At 44.9% G+C, this 19,024-nt stretch overlaps 1 protein-coding gene across 1 annotated transcript in view; it reads left to right on the top strand.

Moving 5' to 3' along the window:
• BBS7 (Bardet-Biedl syndrome 7) overlaps positions 1 to 19,024 on the top strand; it is a 30,316-nt gene continuing 11,292 nt past the window's right edge. Inside the window, exons 1-8 of the mRNA XM_035113327.3 lie at positions 1 to 270; positions 4,462 to 4,527; positions 5,575 to 5,637; positions 12,284 to 12,459; positions 15,216 to 15,402; positions 15,795 to 15,867; positions 16,239 to 16,355; positions 18,347 to 18,477. Of these exons, the coding sequence (XP_034969218.1) occupies positions 235 to 270; positions 4,462 to 4,527; positions 5,575 to 5,637; positions 12,284 to 12,459; positions 15,216 to 15,402; positions 15,795 to 15,867; positions 16,239 to 16,355; positions 18,347 to 18,477 (849 nt within the window). The 5' untranslated portion in view covers positions 1 to 234. The remainder of the gene's footprint in view (positions 271 to 4,461; positions 4,528 to 5,574; positions 5,638 to 12,283; positions 12,460 to 15,215; positions 15,403 to 15,794; positions 15,868 to 16,238; positions 16,356 to 18,346; positions 18,478 to 19,024) is intronic.

The raw sequence follows: 19,024 nt of genomic DNA on the forward strand, positions 1-19,024 counted from the left end.
TAACTAGATGGGCACGTTCCTTGCTCAATCACAGGGCGCGCGTTCAAAGCGGAGCCCGCCTCCTCCCTTCAGGCCGTGTCCAATCGCGTAGTCCGGCCACGTTACCATGGGGACGCGGGGGCCTAGCGGGAGCTTTTAGGCCTCGCTGTGATGTTTGTGTGGTGAAAACAGCGCACGGGACGAGGGAAGAGGGATAACGGTTTGCTTTTCTTAGAGCGCGGGAGGCTCGCCGCCATGGACCTGGGCCTGAGCCGGGTGGATTATCTGCAGGTAGGTGTGGAGGGGGGCGGGGGGGGGAGATCGCGCGTCAGTCAGCGAACCCCACTGCTTCGCCTCGCGCGAGAACGAGAGCGACGTTCTTCGCCTCCCCCTCCCCCCTGACGCCGTTGCGGACACATGTTCCTTTCACAGGCAGAAATTAACCGGTGATAGAGATGCGGAGAGCTTCTTCACGTTTCGAATAATTAAATGGCCTTGCGGCAAAGGCAGAGGAGCCGCCCTCCCAAAATGCAGGAGCGCCGCGGGCTCACCTGTGGCCCTCGGGTGCCTCTTCTGCAGCCTCACAGCTCCAGCCAGCAGGCCCAGGGGTCAGGGTAGATGAGGGGTTGGAGAAGGGCCAGCATGGTCCGTATCTCCAGGTAGGGCTTGGAAAATACTGGGACCTTGGAGTGCCCCTGCCAGTCAGGGTCAACAGTACAGTATGAAGCTAGATGATGGACTAATCGTTTGACACGTGTTCCTATATCAGGCATAATCAAACTCGGCCCTCCAGATGTTTTGGGACTACAACTCCCATCGTCCCTAGCTAACAGGACCAGTGGTCAGGGATGATGGGAACTGTAGTCTCAAAACATCTGGAGGGCCGAGTTTGCCCATGCCTGTCATATACAGTCCAACAACATCTGGAGTGTCACACCTCTGATTTAAGAGCAAATAGCCATCCGGATTCACCCCTCCTGTCAACCCCTTGGCTTTTAGATGTAGGAGTTAAAAAACCACCACCATAGTCCTGTCATTGAGGATGCTGCCATAGACAGCTCTCAACATGGTGCGTTGAGAAAAGTGATGTCACAGAAGAGGTTAATTTGAGATTAAAGTGTGCAGGCTTTTAAGTGTCACACAGGTTTGCTTGTTTTTTGTCAGGATGAGAGTGTGGGTCAGGCATTTGTTAGCTTTCTTCACAATCCCTTTATTGAAATAAATGGATATTCAGCTGTTTGTTTACTGTGGTTTTGTTGCGTTTTGCTTGACAAAAATTGTGTTTTAACATTACTAAAACATGGAGCCGTCATGGAATAATAATAGAATGTAGAAAACAGTTTTTGTCTGCAGACATGCTTTTAAAAGTCCTGTTAAATATAAAAAAACCTGAATTGTATTTATTATTGGTGGAGTGATTCCAAACAGATGCATCAGTATATCTTCTGTAGAACTAGGATGGAGTAACACATCAGCAATGTATATAAATAAATAAACAAACAGATTTATTTTGCCATTCCCAAACCTGTTCACAACAGGCATAAAATACAACAGGAGAAGGTGGTAAAAGGTGTATTAATTCACTTCCTGTCCCTGATTCATGGTTAACCCTTACAAGGCAGTTAACCTTACATGATTTCTCTGAAGACATTACATATGTTTGGAAGTGGATACTCAATTCTGACCAAACTAATCCCCCCTAGAGCAAAATATACACCAGAAGCCCTAGTTTGGTCAGAATTGAGTTAATGCAAAATACATTTACATGGTGGGAAATGAGCCACCATAGCTACTAGAGGGCCAAGAAAATCTGTGTCCTGGGCTTTTTAGACTCAGCTACCCATGTACTATCTGAAACCAAAGGGGGTGCATTGGTTGCCAGATGTGAATTTATTTTCAGTGCTCCTACCCCACTATTAGAGCTGCTTTTTCATGCATCACTATATAGAGCTCAAATGATATATGATAGGCACAGCTATTGTACACAAGGGCAATAATTGGTAATAACACAACCACCGTTTTTCACTGTATTCACTTGTATTTTAGCTTCACATAGAATTGTCACAGTCAGTATATCTTGCATTTCATTATCCTTGGGCACTATTGACAGGTTTTTCTATACCTGTGTATGTGTTTGTGTGGCAAGTGAAGACAGTCCATGAAAGCTTTTGCTACAATATCGGCACAGCCCTATCCATGCTTTCTTGAATTTAAATTCCACTGTGTTTGGTCAGCCTACTCCCTAGTATTGTAAGTGCTTTTATGATAATCTATAACAATTTATGACAACCATATTCATGTCCATAACCATAATTACCACAGGATCCTTTTTTGTATTGATTTTGCTGTTAGAAACACTACACTTATGACAAAATCTTAATATACCTTTTCATATTAATCATGTTGAAATAACTACTTTGTTTTTTTATAATAATTTTTATTAATTTTATAAAATAAAACAAGACATACATTTCATATTCTCTCGCCCTCTTCCATCCCGCCCCCACAAGCCCCCTCCTGCCACGAGAGAGTCCCATGAAGGCTGGACGGTCGAAGGCGTTTCATTTTATAGCCGGGCCTATCTCCTCCCCCCTTCCCCCCCCCGAAGCCCACCCCTGCCACCTGCCACCGGTGAGCCCCGGGGCAATGAGGGAAGACAGAGGAGGACAACCGCCCAACTATCTGTCCATACATGTCTTTTAACCAAAAGGAAAAACAAAAAGAAATACAGAACAAAAAATGTGACTTCCCCCCGACTCTCCCCCTTGATTTTCATAGCTTCTCATAATCATTCAATACAGTTTCATTGTAAAAAAAAGAGAAAGCAAATTCCTACTCATCGTCATTAAACATAGATCATACCATTGTCAAAATTTATAAAAACATTTTTCTAACAGATATCATATTTTTAATTCCCTAGCCTGCTCTTCTCCCCAAAAGGATTTTTCATAAAAATAGTCCTTTCCTTATTTCCATATATTTCTTTTAACCTTAGTTGTTCATTACTTCCTCATCACTCCTGGACTCCTTCCCCCATTTGATACAGCAGTTCCATAATAAATCCAAATTCCAAAATCAAATTCCATAAACCCAGTCCAAATTCCATAACCATTTTTTTTCTTTTCTAGCCTACTTTTACTTCAAAACATCTTCATCCCACTCCCAATCTATCCCATTTTACCACCCATGCATTTGTCCTCCCCTCCTTCTGCCCCTCCATCATCCCACATTCTTTCCCTTGCCTATTCACATTTTCCCACATTTCCCATGAAATCGATTCCACTTGTTGTTGTTCCAGTTCAAGAGGATCAGGGCCATCACCTAGATCCTGGTCAGTTTTTTCTCCTTCTTGCTGGGCATTTTCTTCTTCCTCTTCTGTATGTTCTTGCAATTTGTCTTCAAATGTTGATTTCTCACTATCAAGCCCATTATGGGTAGCTTTATTCAGTTCCTGGCATTGTTCCCTAATATCTCTTAACTGTGCATTGAGCTGTTGCTGCCCAGTTACAATGTCTCCCAGGAGTTTTAGCACTTTCCTCTGGAAAACAGATGTCCCGGATGTTGACATTCTCACACAAGGGCAGGAGAGAGATAAGAGAACAAAGAGCAATGGAGGATCAGAGTTCCCATACCGAAAAGTCCAACATGGCTGAAAAGTAATTTCCAAAGTTCTTGTAAAACAATCACTATATCTCTTTTCTTTTCATCACAAATTATTTGGCGTTCATTGTTGATAGCTGTCAACCTTCCCTCACATAGGAATCTCGCTGCCTCTCCTGGGGTGCCGACTCCAGGGTTGAGAAGGTGTTTCTTACGCATATCTCACTTATTTTTGCAGGGTCTGCATTATTCCGATCTTCCCCTCCTTTACCCTGCTTTAGGAGGGGGAATTGTACATTCCTTTGGGTTTTTTAAATTCTCTATATCCTTTTTCTTCTGGCTTCGGGCTAAAACACTGCCCCCAGTTCCTCAGTGGGTAGAGACTTGACTCCCGTTTTTTAGGTCTCTTGCCTTTAGCCAATTGTCCAGATCAAAATCCAAATTAAAGTCCAAACTTACGATTTTGTTCCAAATATTGGGAGAATTGGTCGCTGTAGCCTCGCAGTTCCGCAGCTTCGCAGATTGGAGTTAGTGATCTAATGTCTGTCGCGTCGCAGCTCCGATCCCACCGCTAACGGGGGCTCAAAACAGAGCCTTTCCCGGGGGGGAGAGCCCGCTTTTGACGCCCGCCAGACGAACCTGGCCCCAAGACGCTCGACTTGGGGGTTTTAACGGGAATCCGCTTCGCTGGAGCGGTATTCCCTTTCTCCAAAGTGCCGAGGTCCGCTCTGCTGAACGGACCCCCAACCGCGATGGCGTCGCGACCAACCGGAAGTCCCTGAAACAACTACTTTGTATTGTTTGTATTGTGGTACATGACAATCCACTTTATACCACAAGAGTTGAAGCATTAATAATGAAATGTTTTTCTCCCCCAATTAGGTGGGAGTGACATCTCAGAAGACCATGAAGTTGCTCCCTGCATCAGGACGCAAGGCCACACAAAAGGTATGGAAATTTGTTGTTTTGAAATATTTCTGTCTGGGAAGGATTACATCCACAAATTGTACTCTGATGACAAAATCATATAAAATATCATTTTATCTAAGTCACAGAGCCATTCTCCTCAAAAGCTTGTAATGTAAGTGTTGATGGTGGAGCAGACAACATAAGAACACAACATAAAAAAGATGGGAAAGAATGAATGCAAAATGTTTTTATACTTTTTGAGTTGGGAATGGAGACATTAAAGGCAAGTAATTTGTATGAGAACCCAGAAATCACTGTAGGAATTTGAGGAGGGTATTGCGTGTTCTGAATGACAAAAGAAGTAGAAAATTTGGCAGCATAGCTTTGGATAGAGGTGCATGGATTGAGTTGTTATGTGGGAAGGCTGCAGAGTAGACACTTGTGTTGTCAAAGTATGCCATAGCTTGAAAATGAACCAGAGTGGTAATAGAGAGAATTGCCCCAAAAGGAAAGGATATTTGTTGTACAGTGGAACCTCGGTTTATGAACACCTCGGTTTATGAATTTTCGGTTTATGAACGCCACGGACCCATCTGGAACGGATTAATTCATTTTCCATTACTTTCAATGGGAAAGTTCGCTTCAGTTTATGAACGCTTCAGTTTATGAACAGACTTCCGGAACCAATTGTGTTCATAAACCGAGGTACCACTGTATTGGGAAAGCAACATAATTTGGTGACAGATTGAATATGGGAAATCAAAGAGATGCAGAATTTAAAGGTGAAGCCAAAGCTTTGTGTTTGTACAACAAGCAGGATGGTGATATTAATGGATGTGAAGAGTTGCTGAAAGGAAGGCAATTTGGAGAAGAAAAGGATTTATCTTAGGCATACTGAGTTTTAGACCATAAGGAAACATCCAAGTTGAAATATTAGATACACATTTGGAGTTGAGTTGGGAAAAGTATGGATTACAGAGATATAGTTCTATATTTCTATAGATTTTTGAAATACGTATAAATGTATTTCCTTTGCACTCTTAAATGAGTAATGTAGACATAACTTCCTATTACTTTCCTTTTAAGGTTGTTATTGGAGATCATGATGGTGTTGTTACCTGTTTTGGTATGAAAAAAGGAGAAGCTGTGGTAGGTAACTTCTCTCTTTACGTAGTTCTTGTAGCATTAATTTTAAATTAATTTATTGATAATGAAGCTTAATTTACAGATAACATATTGACTTATTAAGGCTCTTTATGGTATGTACTGGCTTGGGGAAAACATGCCCCCCCAAAAAAATGTTTGTGCTTTATTTTAGACATTTTCAAAATAAAAGGATACAACCACCCTAGGCATGCATGTAATGCTCACATATTCACTGTAGTAATTTGATTAAATTCTCTTCAAGAAGCTTCTCCCCACAGAATCCTCAAATCTCTTTTTGAATAGCAGTTATGTTGATTATAACAGAGCTTGTTACTGGAAAACAACTACCATCATAATCTGTGGCTCTGCTATCTTGATTTCTCTCTAAATTTTCCCTCTTCCATTAATCTAAGACACTGAGGTCAGACTTTGGGTCACTTCATAAAGCAAGGTTTGATCTATGCAATGCTAGTGTAGGGCATTCTTAGCTCTGACCTTGGTCTTAGAAGAATACTTGTGATGAAACCTTGTGGTGTCTGTTGAAGAAAACATGCAAACTGTTCTTATTTGGCTGACCTTTCGGTATGAGCTCTTGTTTGGGTTTATTTGTGTGAGGGACAGGGGATATCGCGAAGTCCCTCCCCTCCTGAGTTCAAGCCCGTCCCCGAGCAAAGGGGAAAGCAGGGAGAGTTCCGATTCCAGTGGGGAAGCAGGAAGTCGTGTCCGAGGCTCAGGCAAGGTAGAGGAGCCAGGGTCCCAGGTGGGACAGGAAGGGGCAAGTAAGGGGGGAAGACCCATCCCCCCAACTCCAGAATTACGCAGGAAGAGGAGGGGCAAGAGAATGGGTCTGCCAAAGCTTTTGTGTTGGAGAAAGACGCGCCAAAAGCCATTAGGAGGTTCTGAAACCGACTGACAACATCGCTCCGTGTAAATAGCAATGACTTGAGCACTGTAAATACGCAGCACCAATAAAAGAATAAAATGCAGAGCTGCGTAGCGTCGTTACTCTGAAGTAGTCCACTCCGGCCACTGTGACAGCAACCTCCTAATCATTTTTGGGCTACTTTGGAGTTGCCGGGATGAGCGTGTCAGAGGCGGAGAAGTGGCGGCAGATCGCTGAGCAAGCCCAGCTAGAACTGCAACAGCTGTCGCTGCAGGCGCAGGGAGAATTGAAGGCAGCTAAAGAGGAGACTAAGAAGGTCCAGGACGACCGGCTACAACTTGCGGAACAGGTGAGAGAGCTCCAGGAAAAAGAGCAGCATTTAAGGGCGGTGGCGGTAGACCTCCAAAACAAGCTGGATGCAGAGAAAAACAAGGCGGGAGGGGCACCCCAAGTCCAAGTGCTGCCAGGAAGGAGAGCCGGGACCCTAGTAAGCAAGTTCAATGGAGACCCGAAGGAGTTTCAGGGCTTTGAGACTGAGATTGTGTATGCTCTTGAGCTGCACCACGATGAGTTCCCTGATGATGAGCACAGAGTAGCGTTTATTGTGGAGCACCTTACAGGGGCGGCCAGGGAGTGGCTAAGACCGTTAATTGCAACAAGGAATCCTTGCATGAAGACTGTCAAACTATTTCTAGAAGGTTTGAAAACGATGTATTCGTCCGATAGTCATATGGACCAGACTAAGGAGGAACTTCATAATTTACGCCAAGGAAATATGACAGTTCGCGCGTATTGGGCGAAATTCACCATGCTGGTGCACAGATTGGGGTGGGATCTGGAGTCTGCCCCAATGCAAGCGGCGTTTTACTTGGGGTTGCATGAGGAGGTGAAGGATGAGCTCTCGAGAGGTCCAAAGCCCAGTAATATGGATCAACTGAGCAAAGCGGCTCTGGCGGTGGGGGTGAGGCAGGAATCCAGATGGAGCGACAAGCAAGCAACGCGCGCAAAGCGGGCTTGGTTCCCACGGTCGCAGGAGAAGCCACTCCCTCAACAACCCTTTCAAGCCACGCCTGGGGCCAGTCAGGACCAGGAACCCATGCAGATTGATAGCGCGCGCGCGCGGGCTTTTCAAACCCCAGCGGCGCCAAGACGCAAGGAGGGAAGGGGTGGGAATTGCTTTCTCTGCAACTCCCCCCAGCATCTCGTCAGAGACTGCCCACATCGCAGGGAGTGGCAAGGAAAGGCGGGAACGGTTGTGCCCTCCCCCACTGACGCAGCACCACAGCAGGGAAACGGGAAAGCCTGGCTGCAGGAGACAAGGGGCGGCAGCCAGGCACAGTCAGCAGACAACAGCCCCAGCCCACCCACCCGCACAGAGAGGAGCAGAGCCAGCCCACCCCTCCCAGAGCAGGAGTGGTTCTAGAAGTGACGCTCACGCTCCCAAATGGCTATCCATTGACGGTCCTCGCCCTAATTGACAGTGGTGCCTCAGCCAACTTCTTCTCGAGAAACTTTGCAGAAGAGCACCAGATCCAGCTTCTGCAGCTGGATTTTCCTCTGCACGTGGCAACCATTGACGGCAGAGAGCTGCTGGGAGGGGCCATCACTCATCAAACCCCCCCCATGAGAATGACGGTTGGAAGGCACTCAGAGACACTGGCATTCAACGTCACCACCATCTCAGACCCCCCAATCGTTTTGGGCATGAGCTGGCTGGCGCGCCACGACCCCTCCATAAGTTGGCATCAGAGATGCATCACTTTTGGATCGGACTTTTGCCTGGAACATTGCATGCAGCACCAACCAGGGGAGGGGCCTCCGATAGCCACGGTGGCCACCATGCACGTCAAAGGGGGTGAGGCGATACCCAAACCATACTGGGACCTGCAGGAGGTCTTCAGTGAAGCGGAGTCCGACCACCTGCCCCCACACAGGCCTTTTGACTGCCAGATCAACCTGGTGCCTGGGGCAACTATACCCCCAGCCAAGCTGTACGCCATGTCAGACCAGGAACTGGAGGATCTGCGCGCTTTTATCGACAAGAACCTCAAGCGGGGGTTCATCAGAGAAAGCAAGGCAGCAGGGGGCAGCCCGGTCTTCTGGGTGGACAAGAAAGACACGCAACAGCGCCGTCTTGTGGTGGATTTTAGACGGCTGAATTCGGTGACAGAGCCAGTGGCTTTCCCCATGCCCAGAGTGGATGATCTCCTGACAGCGGCACGCAGAGGCAAGATTTTCACCAAGCTAGACCTGAGGGGGGCGTACAACTTGATCAGGATCCGGGAAGGCGATGAGTGGAAAACCACGATGTTCACGCCTCTGGGCTCTTTTGAATATCTGGTGATGCCCTTCGGGTTGCAAGGGGGCTCAGCATGCTTCCAGGCCTTCATGCACCACATCCTGGGGTCCCTACTCTTCAGGAAATGCTTGGTCTTTCTGGATGACATCCTTATTTACTCCAACGACCCGGTGCAGCACGTGAAGGACGTCAGGGAGGTGTTACAGCGCCTGAAGGAGAACCACCTGTATGTGAAGCTGGAGAAGTGCAAGTTTCACACCAAGGAGGTGGACTTCCTGGGCTACAAGCTGTCAGACAAGGGGCTGGCAATGGACAAGGACAAGGTGCAGACCATCCTGGACTGGCACAGCCCCAGGACGCGCAAAGATGCCCAACGCCTACTAGGCTTTGCCAACTTCTACAGGAAGTTCATCAAGAACTTCTCTCGAGTTACGGCTCCCATCACTGACTGCCTGAGAGGCAAGCAGAAGTTCAGGTGGACACCAGAGGCGCAAGCAGCGTTCGAAAGCCTCAAGAGGGTGTTCGCCTCAGACCAGAACCTGTTCCACGTGGTTCAGGACGCGCCCCTACGCATTGAAACAGATGCTTCTGATAAGGCTGTGGGCGCCATTTTGTTGCAACTGGACGCCAACAGAGAGTGGAGACCCTGTGCCTTCTTCTCCAGGAAGTTGACCCAGCCCGAGCGAAACTACACAGTTTTTGATCGGGAACTTCTTGCGATCCACGCGGCGTTCCAGCACTGGAGACACTTCCTGGTGGGCGCCAAGCACCCCATCCAGGTGTGCACAGACCACAAGAACCTGGAGTTCTGGAGAACTGCCAGGGTGCTCAACCAGCGGCAGATACGGTGGGCGGAGTTCTTCTCGAACTTCAACTTCTCCATACACTACATCCCAGGAGAGCAGAATGTCAGGGCGGATGCCCTCTCCCGCAAGCCAGAGTACATGGAGGAGGAGGCGCCACCAGCCCCAAGGCACATTTTCCCCCCGTCGGCATGGTCCTGCGGAGCAGCAGTGGTGAGCGAGGCAGAACTCACAGCACTGACGGCAGCGGATGAATTTGCCAACCGCATCTTCAGAGAACTGAGAGGGGGGAGGGAGCAGGCAAAAGACTTTGCAGAACGCAGAGGGCTGCTTTTCTACAAGGGTGCGCTGTACCTACCCACCACCCAGCTTCGACGTACGGTCCTCAAGCAGATGCACGACAACCCTACAGCGGGGCATTTTGGAAGGGACAAGACCACTCACCTAGTCATGAGACACTTCTGGTGGCCAGGGGTGAGGGAAGATGTTCGAGACTATGTAAGGGGCTGTACCACCTGCCAGCGGGCGAAGGTGGTCAGAGCAGCGCCACCAGGGTTGCTGGAGCCCTTAGCCACACCACACAGGCCGTGGGAAGTGGTGTCCATGGACTTCATCACAGATCTGCCTTCGTCCAGGGGTAAGACTGCAGTGTTGGTGGTGGTGGACCTCATGTCCAAAATGTGTCACTTTATACCGTGTGCCAGGGCAGTCTCGGCAGAAGAGACAGCCAAACTGTTTGTTGATCACATTTTCAGACTGCATGGATTACCTTTAAGGGTTATTTCGGATCGTGGCCGCCAATTTGTTTCCAGGTTCTGGCGGCGGCTCATGAACCTCCTGCAGGTGGAGGTCAGCTTGTCGACGGCTAGACACCCGCAGACCAACGGACAAGCGGAGAGGGTCAACGCCATTCTGCAGCAGTACCTGAGATGCTACGTCAGCCAGCGGCAAACGGACTGGGTGGATCGCTTGCCGCTAGCAGAATTTGCCTACAACAATGCAGTGCACGTCTCCACAGGGGTGTCGCCCTTTAAGGCCAATTACGGGCGCGACCTCAGATCTTTCCCAGAGAGGGAGAGGGAGGAGGAGGAGGAGGGCCCACAGGCTGAGGATTGGGCAGAGGAACTGGAGACGGTGCACCAGCAGCTCAGAGAACACTTGGAGAGGGCCAAGGAAGCGTACAAAAAGGGGGCAGATCGCCACAGGCGACAAGGGGAGGTCATCAGGGTGGGGGACAAGGTGTGGTTGTCCTCGGAGGGCCTTCCCACCAGAGGGAGGTGCAAAAAGCTGGCACCCAAATGGCTGGGCCCCTTCACGGTCACGCAACAGGTCAACCCGGTGGCATACAGGCTGGCACTGCCAGAGGACATGAGGGTGCATCCAGTGTTTCATAGATCGCTGCTGTCGCCGTACAGGGAAAGCAGCAGGCTCAGAGACAGCGAACAAACCCCCGAGGGAGGGGGGGAGAGGGAAAGCAGGGAGCAACTCAATGAGGCCACGGCCATCCTGGATTCAAGGTGGGGGGTGGGGGGCCTGGAGTACCTCATGGCATGGGAGGATGCTCCACCGTCCCAGAATGAATGGGTCCCCGCCACTCAGATACAGGAGGAATTCTTGGTGGAAGAATTTCACGCCCTCTTTCCCCACAGACCCAAGCCCTGGCACATGGAAAGGGAGGGGGAGGAGGAGGAGGCACGGGAGAACAGCTCACCATGGCGCTGGGAAGCGGAGTTTGAGGAACCAGAGGATGAGGTATGGGTGTCGCCAAGATCCACCCAGTCAGAGGAAGGAGCAGATTGGCAAAACATTTTTACCCCCACCAGCTCTGACGCCACGGACTTTTTGGGATTCCCGTCCTCCCAGGCGGAAGGGGGGGGCTCGCAGGACTGGGGGGAGGTGTTCACACCAACGGGCTCGGAGAGCACCGAGTTTTTAGGCTTCCAGTCGTCACCGACACATGGGGGGGGCCTGGGGAGGGGTGAAGGAGAGCTTGGGAGGGGGGTGGATGTGAGGGACAGGGGATATCGCGAAGTCCCTCCCCTCCTGAGTTCAAGCCCGTCCCCGAGCAAAGGGGAAAGCAGGGAGAGTTCCGATTCCAGTGGGGAAGCAGGAAGTCGTGTCCGAGGCTCAGGCAAGGTAGAGGAGCCAGGGTCCCAGGTGGGACAGGAAGGGGCAAGTAAGGGGGGAAGACCCATCCCCCCAACTCCAGAATTACGCAGGAAGAGGAGGGGCAAGAGGATGGGTCTGCCAAAGCTTTTGTGTTGGAGAAAGACGCGCCAAAAGCCATTAGGAGGTTCTGAAACCGACTGACAACATCGCTCCGTGTAAATAGCAATGACTTGAGCACTGTAAATACGCAGCACCAATAAAAGAATAAAATGCAGAGCTGCGTAGCGTCGTTACTCTGAAGTAGTCCACTCCGGCCACTGTGACAATTTGTGACCATTTATTAGACGGATTTTGGGACATTTGCAATTGTGTATATAAACTTTGTGCTTTTCATGGTAGAATCACACAAATAGCTAACTTCTTGAAATATATATACAATATAGTATAAAATAATTAAAAGCATACAAAATGGAACGCATATATATTTTGTATCTAATATATATTATGATTTGTCGTGAACATTGGCACTGAACATTGTCTGTCTTCTTTTTTTAGCCAGTATTCAAGACCTTGCCAGGGGAAAAGATTGCAAGGCTAGAACTGGGAGGTGCTCTTAATACACCCCAGGAGAAAATTTTTGTGGCTGCAGGGTCTGAAGTTAGAGGTTTCACAAAGAAAGGGAAGCAGTTCCTTGCATTTAACACCAACCTCACTGAGAACATCAAAGCTATGTATGTATACTGAAAAATACATTAGTAGCCTTAGATGTGTTACTGTCATTTAGGTGCTAAATTGTTATCCTAATGAATGAAATAGATATTTGTTACATTTTAGTGTCCTGTTTAACAATCACTTTATGTATGCTAACATTCCTTATTTGCCTTGAATCTTAGCATAAATTTTATTTGTGTATGGTTCTGTATAAAGGTCTGGTTTCCATCCTGCACTTTTGCAACAGTAATTTTGCCCTCAGCAGCGTGCATACACAAGCACTGACTTTAATGAAAGTCATTAAAATAAAAAACACAGAAATTAGCTGAGTCATTAAAAGCTAATCAGTTTAATTGAAAGATAAGGTTGAAACAGTGCAACACTTTAGCTGATTCACAATTAAATTAAATCACAAATCAAATCTTCTTACTGCGTTTTCCAGAGTAATATCTGAACCTGTTGTGTGTATTACTTTAATCTCCTGTAATTGATGAAAACCATAAGCTGGTTTGACATAATACAGTATTGATAATTTAATTAAATGCTGATGTGCTGAACAATCTGTTGCTTTATTTTTTAACAAAAGTTTGGTGTGTATGATTGAAATTTAAGTGATACATTTTGTTATATAGTTGGAGTCAATAGTTTTTAAACAAGTTGAAAGAATGATAGGAGCATTGTTACCCTTGTTCATAGAATCATAGAATTGTAGAGTTTGAAGTGACCACAAGAGTCATCTAGTCCAACCCCTTGCAATGCAGGAATATTTTGCCCAATGTGGGGCTTGAACCTACATCCTTGAGATTAAGAGTCACGTGCTCTTCCAACTGAGCTATCCCATTTGGGGAAAGTTGTAGATCACTGGTAGAGTGCATACCTTTCATGCAAAAGTTCCAAAGGTCAATCCCTGACATCTCCATGTAGGGCCGGGAGAGACCCCTGCCCCTAACTCAGGAGAGTGTCAGCAGTGCTAAACTAGATGGACTATTAGTCCTTCAGTTTCCCAGTTATGGTCTGAAGGCACATGAAACAACCAACTTACTATAGTTAAGTTGTTCTGGAGTTGGTCAGTACCTGAATGGGACACCTCCCAGGAGCCACATGTATGCCACATTGAATTCCATGATGGAAGAAAGGCGGAATACAAAGTGACGCAGAGTTCAGTAGGTTAGAGCTTGGTGCTGATAACAACAAGGTTAGAGGTTCGATCCCCATATAGGACAGCTGCATATTCCTGCATAGAGTCCCTTCCAACTCTACAATTCTATGATGAAATGCAAGAAGATAAAACATTTAAAAACATGTTGTCTGGCCAAACATGTCAATTCAGTCAAACAAGATCTGCATGTTTATGGATCGCTACAGAACTTGTTTCCCAACAGTTGAATTGGTGTACGCATCATGGACAATGATACTTCTTTTATGCATCTTTCAGTTCCTGGAAAACTATTATCTGTCTCCAAAAATAGGCTGGAATCATGGTATTCTACAATAAACTAATTGAATAAATATGCTTCTTACTTGTACCAGTTTACATTCAAAGCTAAACTAGAAATATTTAGAAGCTTTATTAATTCTTACATCCTTCCTCTGAATAGTTGAAAGCAGTATTTTATCCCCCAAATGACCATGGGAATAGGCTGGGAGAAAATGACTTGCCAAAGGTAACACAATGAGCTTCATAAGTGACCAGATGTTTGATTCTGGGTTTTCCATATCCAAATTTGATGCTCCTCTCTGGTTACTGTTTTTTACTGATATAGTGGCAAACATGATTTGATTCTATTTTCTTTTCTACGTCAGCCTTTTATAGTCTTCAGACTCTCTCTAGCTGTTATTAGCCTTGCCTTAATACTGTGCATAATCAGTGGAATACTATTTTTTTCTGTTCTTAATCCGCCTTTTGTAATATCTCAGTTGAATTGCTGCTGCTTATCAAAGCTACTTAGAATTTAGACAATAGCTCTCAAAGAGATGGAATATCCCTAAGAATTTTTAAATAAAATTTGGTCAAGAAGGTTCTATATATAGTGCAGTAAGACTCTTTTGTAAGCATGTGCCTGTAATTGCAATCAAACATATGTATGCTCTGTATAGATGTGCTAATGATATAATTTATAAAACAATATTGCATTGATTGAATACCTTAAAATAATGTCTGAAAGATAACTACCACTTAGAATGTGGTAGCAAATAAGAATATGATAAAAACCAATGCTTTTCCAACAGGAGATCCAACATTACACAGAAACAAGTAAAAATTATTCTGATGTCAAGCAAATAAGAGTCATTTAATTCTGCTAGTTTCCTGTTAAATTGCAGACCAAATTTGTTCTTATGAATTAGCCACCTAGGGGGCTAAGCTATGTGTCACTTGGAAACCATGTATAATGGTAGCTCAAATAGGAAAACAAATATTTCTGTTGGGGGTGATTGGAAAATGAGAACATTTAACCCTTTTGCCATTTCCACATTTCTAATCTACCCCCCCCCCTTCCAGACACACATTAATGACCTGAGGGTGGGGTGTTTTGCCTTGAAGATGCTGAGTGGGGAAAGATGGCGTCTTTGCTCCTGATCCCAATGGAAGTGGCTTTACTTATTCTAAAATGGCCAATAGACTACTGTTTAAAAACATTTGTTTAATTTGATCCTAAGTGCCTGTACAGTCTTAACAAAATATAATAGCTTGTACATAGGAATGGTAGTTGAACTATTTTAACTTTTGGTGGCAGTGATTGGAATATAGTATTGATTATTACTATTATTATTTTAGGCATATATCTGGATCAGATCTCTTTCTTGGTGCAAGCTATGTCTATAATCATTACTGTGACTGTAAGGATCAGCATTACTACCTATCAGGAGACAAAATCAATGATGTTCTCTGCCTTCCAGTAGAGAAGCTGTCTTGCATTACACCAGTATTGGCATGTCAAGATAGAGTCGTTAGAGTTTTGCAGGTATACCTTATTTAATTGTTGCCATTACAGATAGCAGTTGTTAAATAGCCAGTAGATACCTTGTCAATACCTGTTTGAGAAAACAGAAATATATTATTATTTTAAATTGTAATTTGAAATATTTATTCCAAAGATTTTTCCCATTTAAAAATCCTATTGGTGCAGTTCATATGATAACTGGTAAACTCCAGTGGTGTTAATAGGCTTGACAATGAGGCTTTGGTTTAGATAGGATAGGTTAGGTCCTCGGTTTTATCCTAGCCTAAAGTCAGAAAAATAATACTGCTTGTTTAAAAGCTTTGCTTTTACACCACCTTCCCATCCCTCTAAATTAAAACGAAAGAAAAAGTCAACGGTTGAAACTAACAGTGTTTCTACTTCATTTTCTTGAGGGGTCAGATTTGCTGTATGAAATGGAAGTTCCAGGTCCACCCACAGTTCTGACTTTGAACAATGGAAATGGTGGTAAGCAGAATTTCTTGGTGCATTTTATTTCGATAAAAAGCATAACATGGATTTTAATTAAGGATCTGTAATATTGCCTAGGACTTGATACCCAGTCCTAGTAGTTGGTGTACTGCCTAGTAGGGTAGGCAGTACACCAACAGAATCACCATTATATCCCAAGCATCAAGAACAAGCACTCAAAACTGGAAGATTGCCAAAGGGGGCCTCTATTCATAGTGATGGAGCTGGAACATACCAAAGCAAGTCTTCCTTCCTGCCCTCTCTACCTCAGTTTGAGCTAGTGTGATGCAGAGAATCTTTGTGGACCGAATCTAATGTTAAATGGAAGCCTATTAAAAACTAATCCTACTTTTAATTTATTTTCTTAGGTGATTCTGGTGAAGAAGTTCTGTTTGGGACATCTGATGGTAAAATTGGCCTAGTAGAAATCTCTGGTGTTTCTCCAGTAGAAAAGTGGAAAATTGAAAATGAGAAAAAAAGAGGTGGTAGGTGTCTTAAGAATTTCCCACTAGATCATAGTTATTCACATCAGGCACAGTAAGAAATAGCTCCCTTAAGTACTGTGGTTTGCATATTGCATTTTGTATAAAATAACTTACAAGAAATATCACATCCACTGTCAACTCTCAAAAACAATTACTGTTACCATCAATTCAAAGATGGACTTCAATGTTTATGTTTTCTACCTGGACTGTGTATGTTGTTCCCTCCATTTTACTCATTCGTATCAGGGTGTGACAAAAACAATCCCACCATCTGTCCTCTTTTCCTGCATGTCATTCATAGCATATATTATTTTGGTCATGTTTTTATTGAGGAATGTGTACATGGCTGTTCCAGTGTAGCTGGCATCTGGTTCAGAGAGAGAGGACATTATGCCTGCCTGAAGGGAAAAAAGAGGCTCTCCCCACTTCATCACTTGCTGAGTGGGGACTTTGTGTGAGTGTGTATGTGAGAGAGTATGTACCTATGCTAATGAGTTCGGAAAATAAGGTTTTCAAACTGCAAAAAGTAAATGGTTACAAACAATGAGATCTGCCAGGCCTGTTGACCTAGTCCGCTTGCACCTGGTTCAAATGGAAAAGTTTACAGCCAGCTTCCCCACTTATATCTTGCTTAGAATTTGGTGAGAAAATTAAAAAATACAAATGAAGCAAGTCTGATTACAATTCTTAACATGCAATCAGTCTTGTTCTTGATTGTGGGCTCCCACCAGAGAAGTAAACAAGAAAGGAAGAAAGGACAAGAATGCAGAAGAACACTTAAAAGCAGAAACAACACTCAGGCGACCTAGGGGATGGTAATGCTGCTGCAGATTAACACAACTGCATGCAAATGTGATTCTGATTAATAAATTGATGCTCTAGATTTGTGTAACTTCAGCATGGAAACAATGGCCAACAAACACTGCATTGGCATGAAAGATGTTCTTCAAGTATTTCTTAATTGTGTAATTACATGGGTTAGTAGTGGGAGGATGAGAAGGAGCTGGTGTGTGCTTTCTTGCTCATCCCACTGGTCAGTTTTGGACTGTTGGGAAATGGTTCTTCAGCCCTCTTCTGAAACTTTGGTTTGAACTCTAGATAGGACTTATTTTGGAGGTCTGCGTGTTTATTTTTACAAACCTCAATGCCATGCTTTGCAGACATTAAACATTCTAATATGACATCAGATTTCAAACTAATAGTGTGTGTGACCAGTTTTACCATTTTTGTGGCAGACATATCCTGCTATATGCGCAAGTATACAAATGGCAGGTGTGGTATATCCGTGAAGAGAATAACCAACCAACAATGCCTTATGTTAGTACGGTATTCAGTTTGGGGCTGTTTCTATAAATTCTGTACTTTATTATTACTGGAGTGAAATACCCATCTATCAGACAATAATCCCACCTAGCATGTAATAGTTTATCATAGATAAATTTTAACATTCTGCTTTTAAGAATCTAGTTTTGCCAGAAGTGGCTTAGTCATTGCTGGCCACATGACCTGGAAAAACTGTCTGCGGACAAACATTGGCTCCCTTGGCCAGTAAAGCGAGATGAGCGCCGCAATCCCAGAGTCGTTTGCAACTGGACGTAACGGTCAGGGGTCCCTTTACTTTTAATAATGCAGTAATTCCAGTGAGGACATTCAGTTGATTTCTGTATTGGGTGATAGTTCTTAACACAGTTCTATTTATTTTGTTAAAGGGGAAGGACAATAGCTCGGTGGTAGAGCATCTGCTTGGTTTGAAATAAGGTTTCTATTTCAGTCCCTGCCATCTCCTGGTAGGCCTGGGAATGCCTCCTGTCTGAAACCCTGAAGACCTGCTACTACCGGTAGTCAGTACTGAGTTAGATGGATAAATGACCAGACTCTGTATATAATTAAGAAAGTTTCCTAGGTTCCTAAATTGCATGTGAGATTTACAAGATGATATGATTAGTCAGTTGGATGTAGATACAGTACATGCTTCCTGTCCTGTTTTTCAGGCATCTTATGTATGGATAGCTTTGACATTTTGGGAGATGGAGTTAAAGAATTGATCATCGGTCGCGATGATGGAATGTTAGAAATCTATAACTTTGAATATGCAAAGAGCCCCATCCTTAGATATGAATATGTAAGTTTATTAATGACTACTTTATGTAGGAGGAAATTTTCTTAGTATACTTTCTTTTAAATAAACTAAATTCTGTCAGCTATTGCTTTCACATATACTGAGCCATATGTGTTACTAGCAAGTATGGGAAAGGCTGGATGCCAATGTTAGAATAGAGAAGGGATAGGGAACCTGTGGCCCTCCAGATTATTTTAGACTACAACTACTATAATTTCTATCTGTTGGCCATGCTGGCTTGGACTGAAGGGAGCTGGAGTCCAAGAATATCTGAAGAGCAACAGATTTTCCAGAGAGGCTGGGACAGAACTGCACATGTTCAGGACCCCACAGGTACAGGGTGATGCCCAATGTAATCTTTCAGAAACTAATAGAAATATATAAATACCAGAGATTCAGGCTGTGATGTAGCACTGCAGCAGAGCTGAAGCTTGCATACCTAGAAAGAGATCCTCAAACCCTCCTCTTATTCCCCCTCCACTCTTTCTGCTGAACAATGCAGAGTCATAAAATTATTCCCAGGAGAGGAGAGGAGCCACATGTGGTGTTG

The sequence above is a fragment of the Zootoca vivipara genome, chromosome Z1, assembly GCF_965207765.1.
Source record: "Zootoca vivipara chromosome Z1, rZooViv2.hap1.1, whole genome shotgun sequence".
NCBI lineage: Eukaryota > Metazoa > Chordata > Lepidosauria > Squamata > Lacertidae > Zootoca > Zootoca vivipara.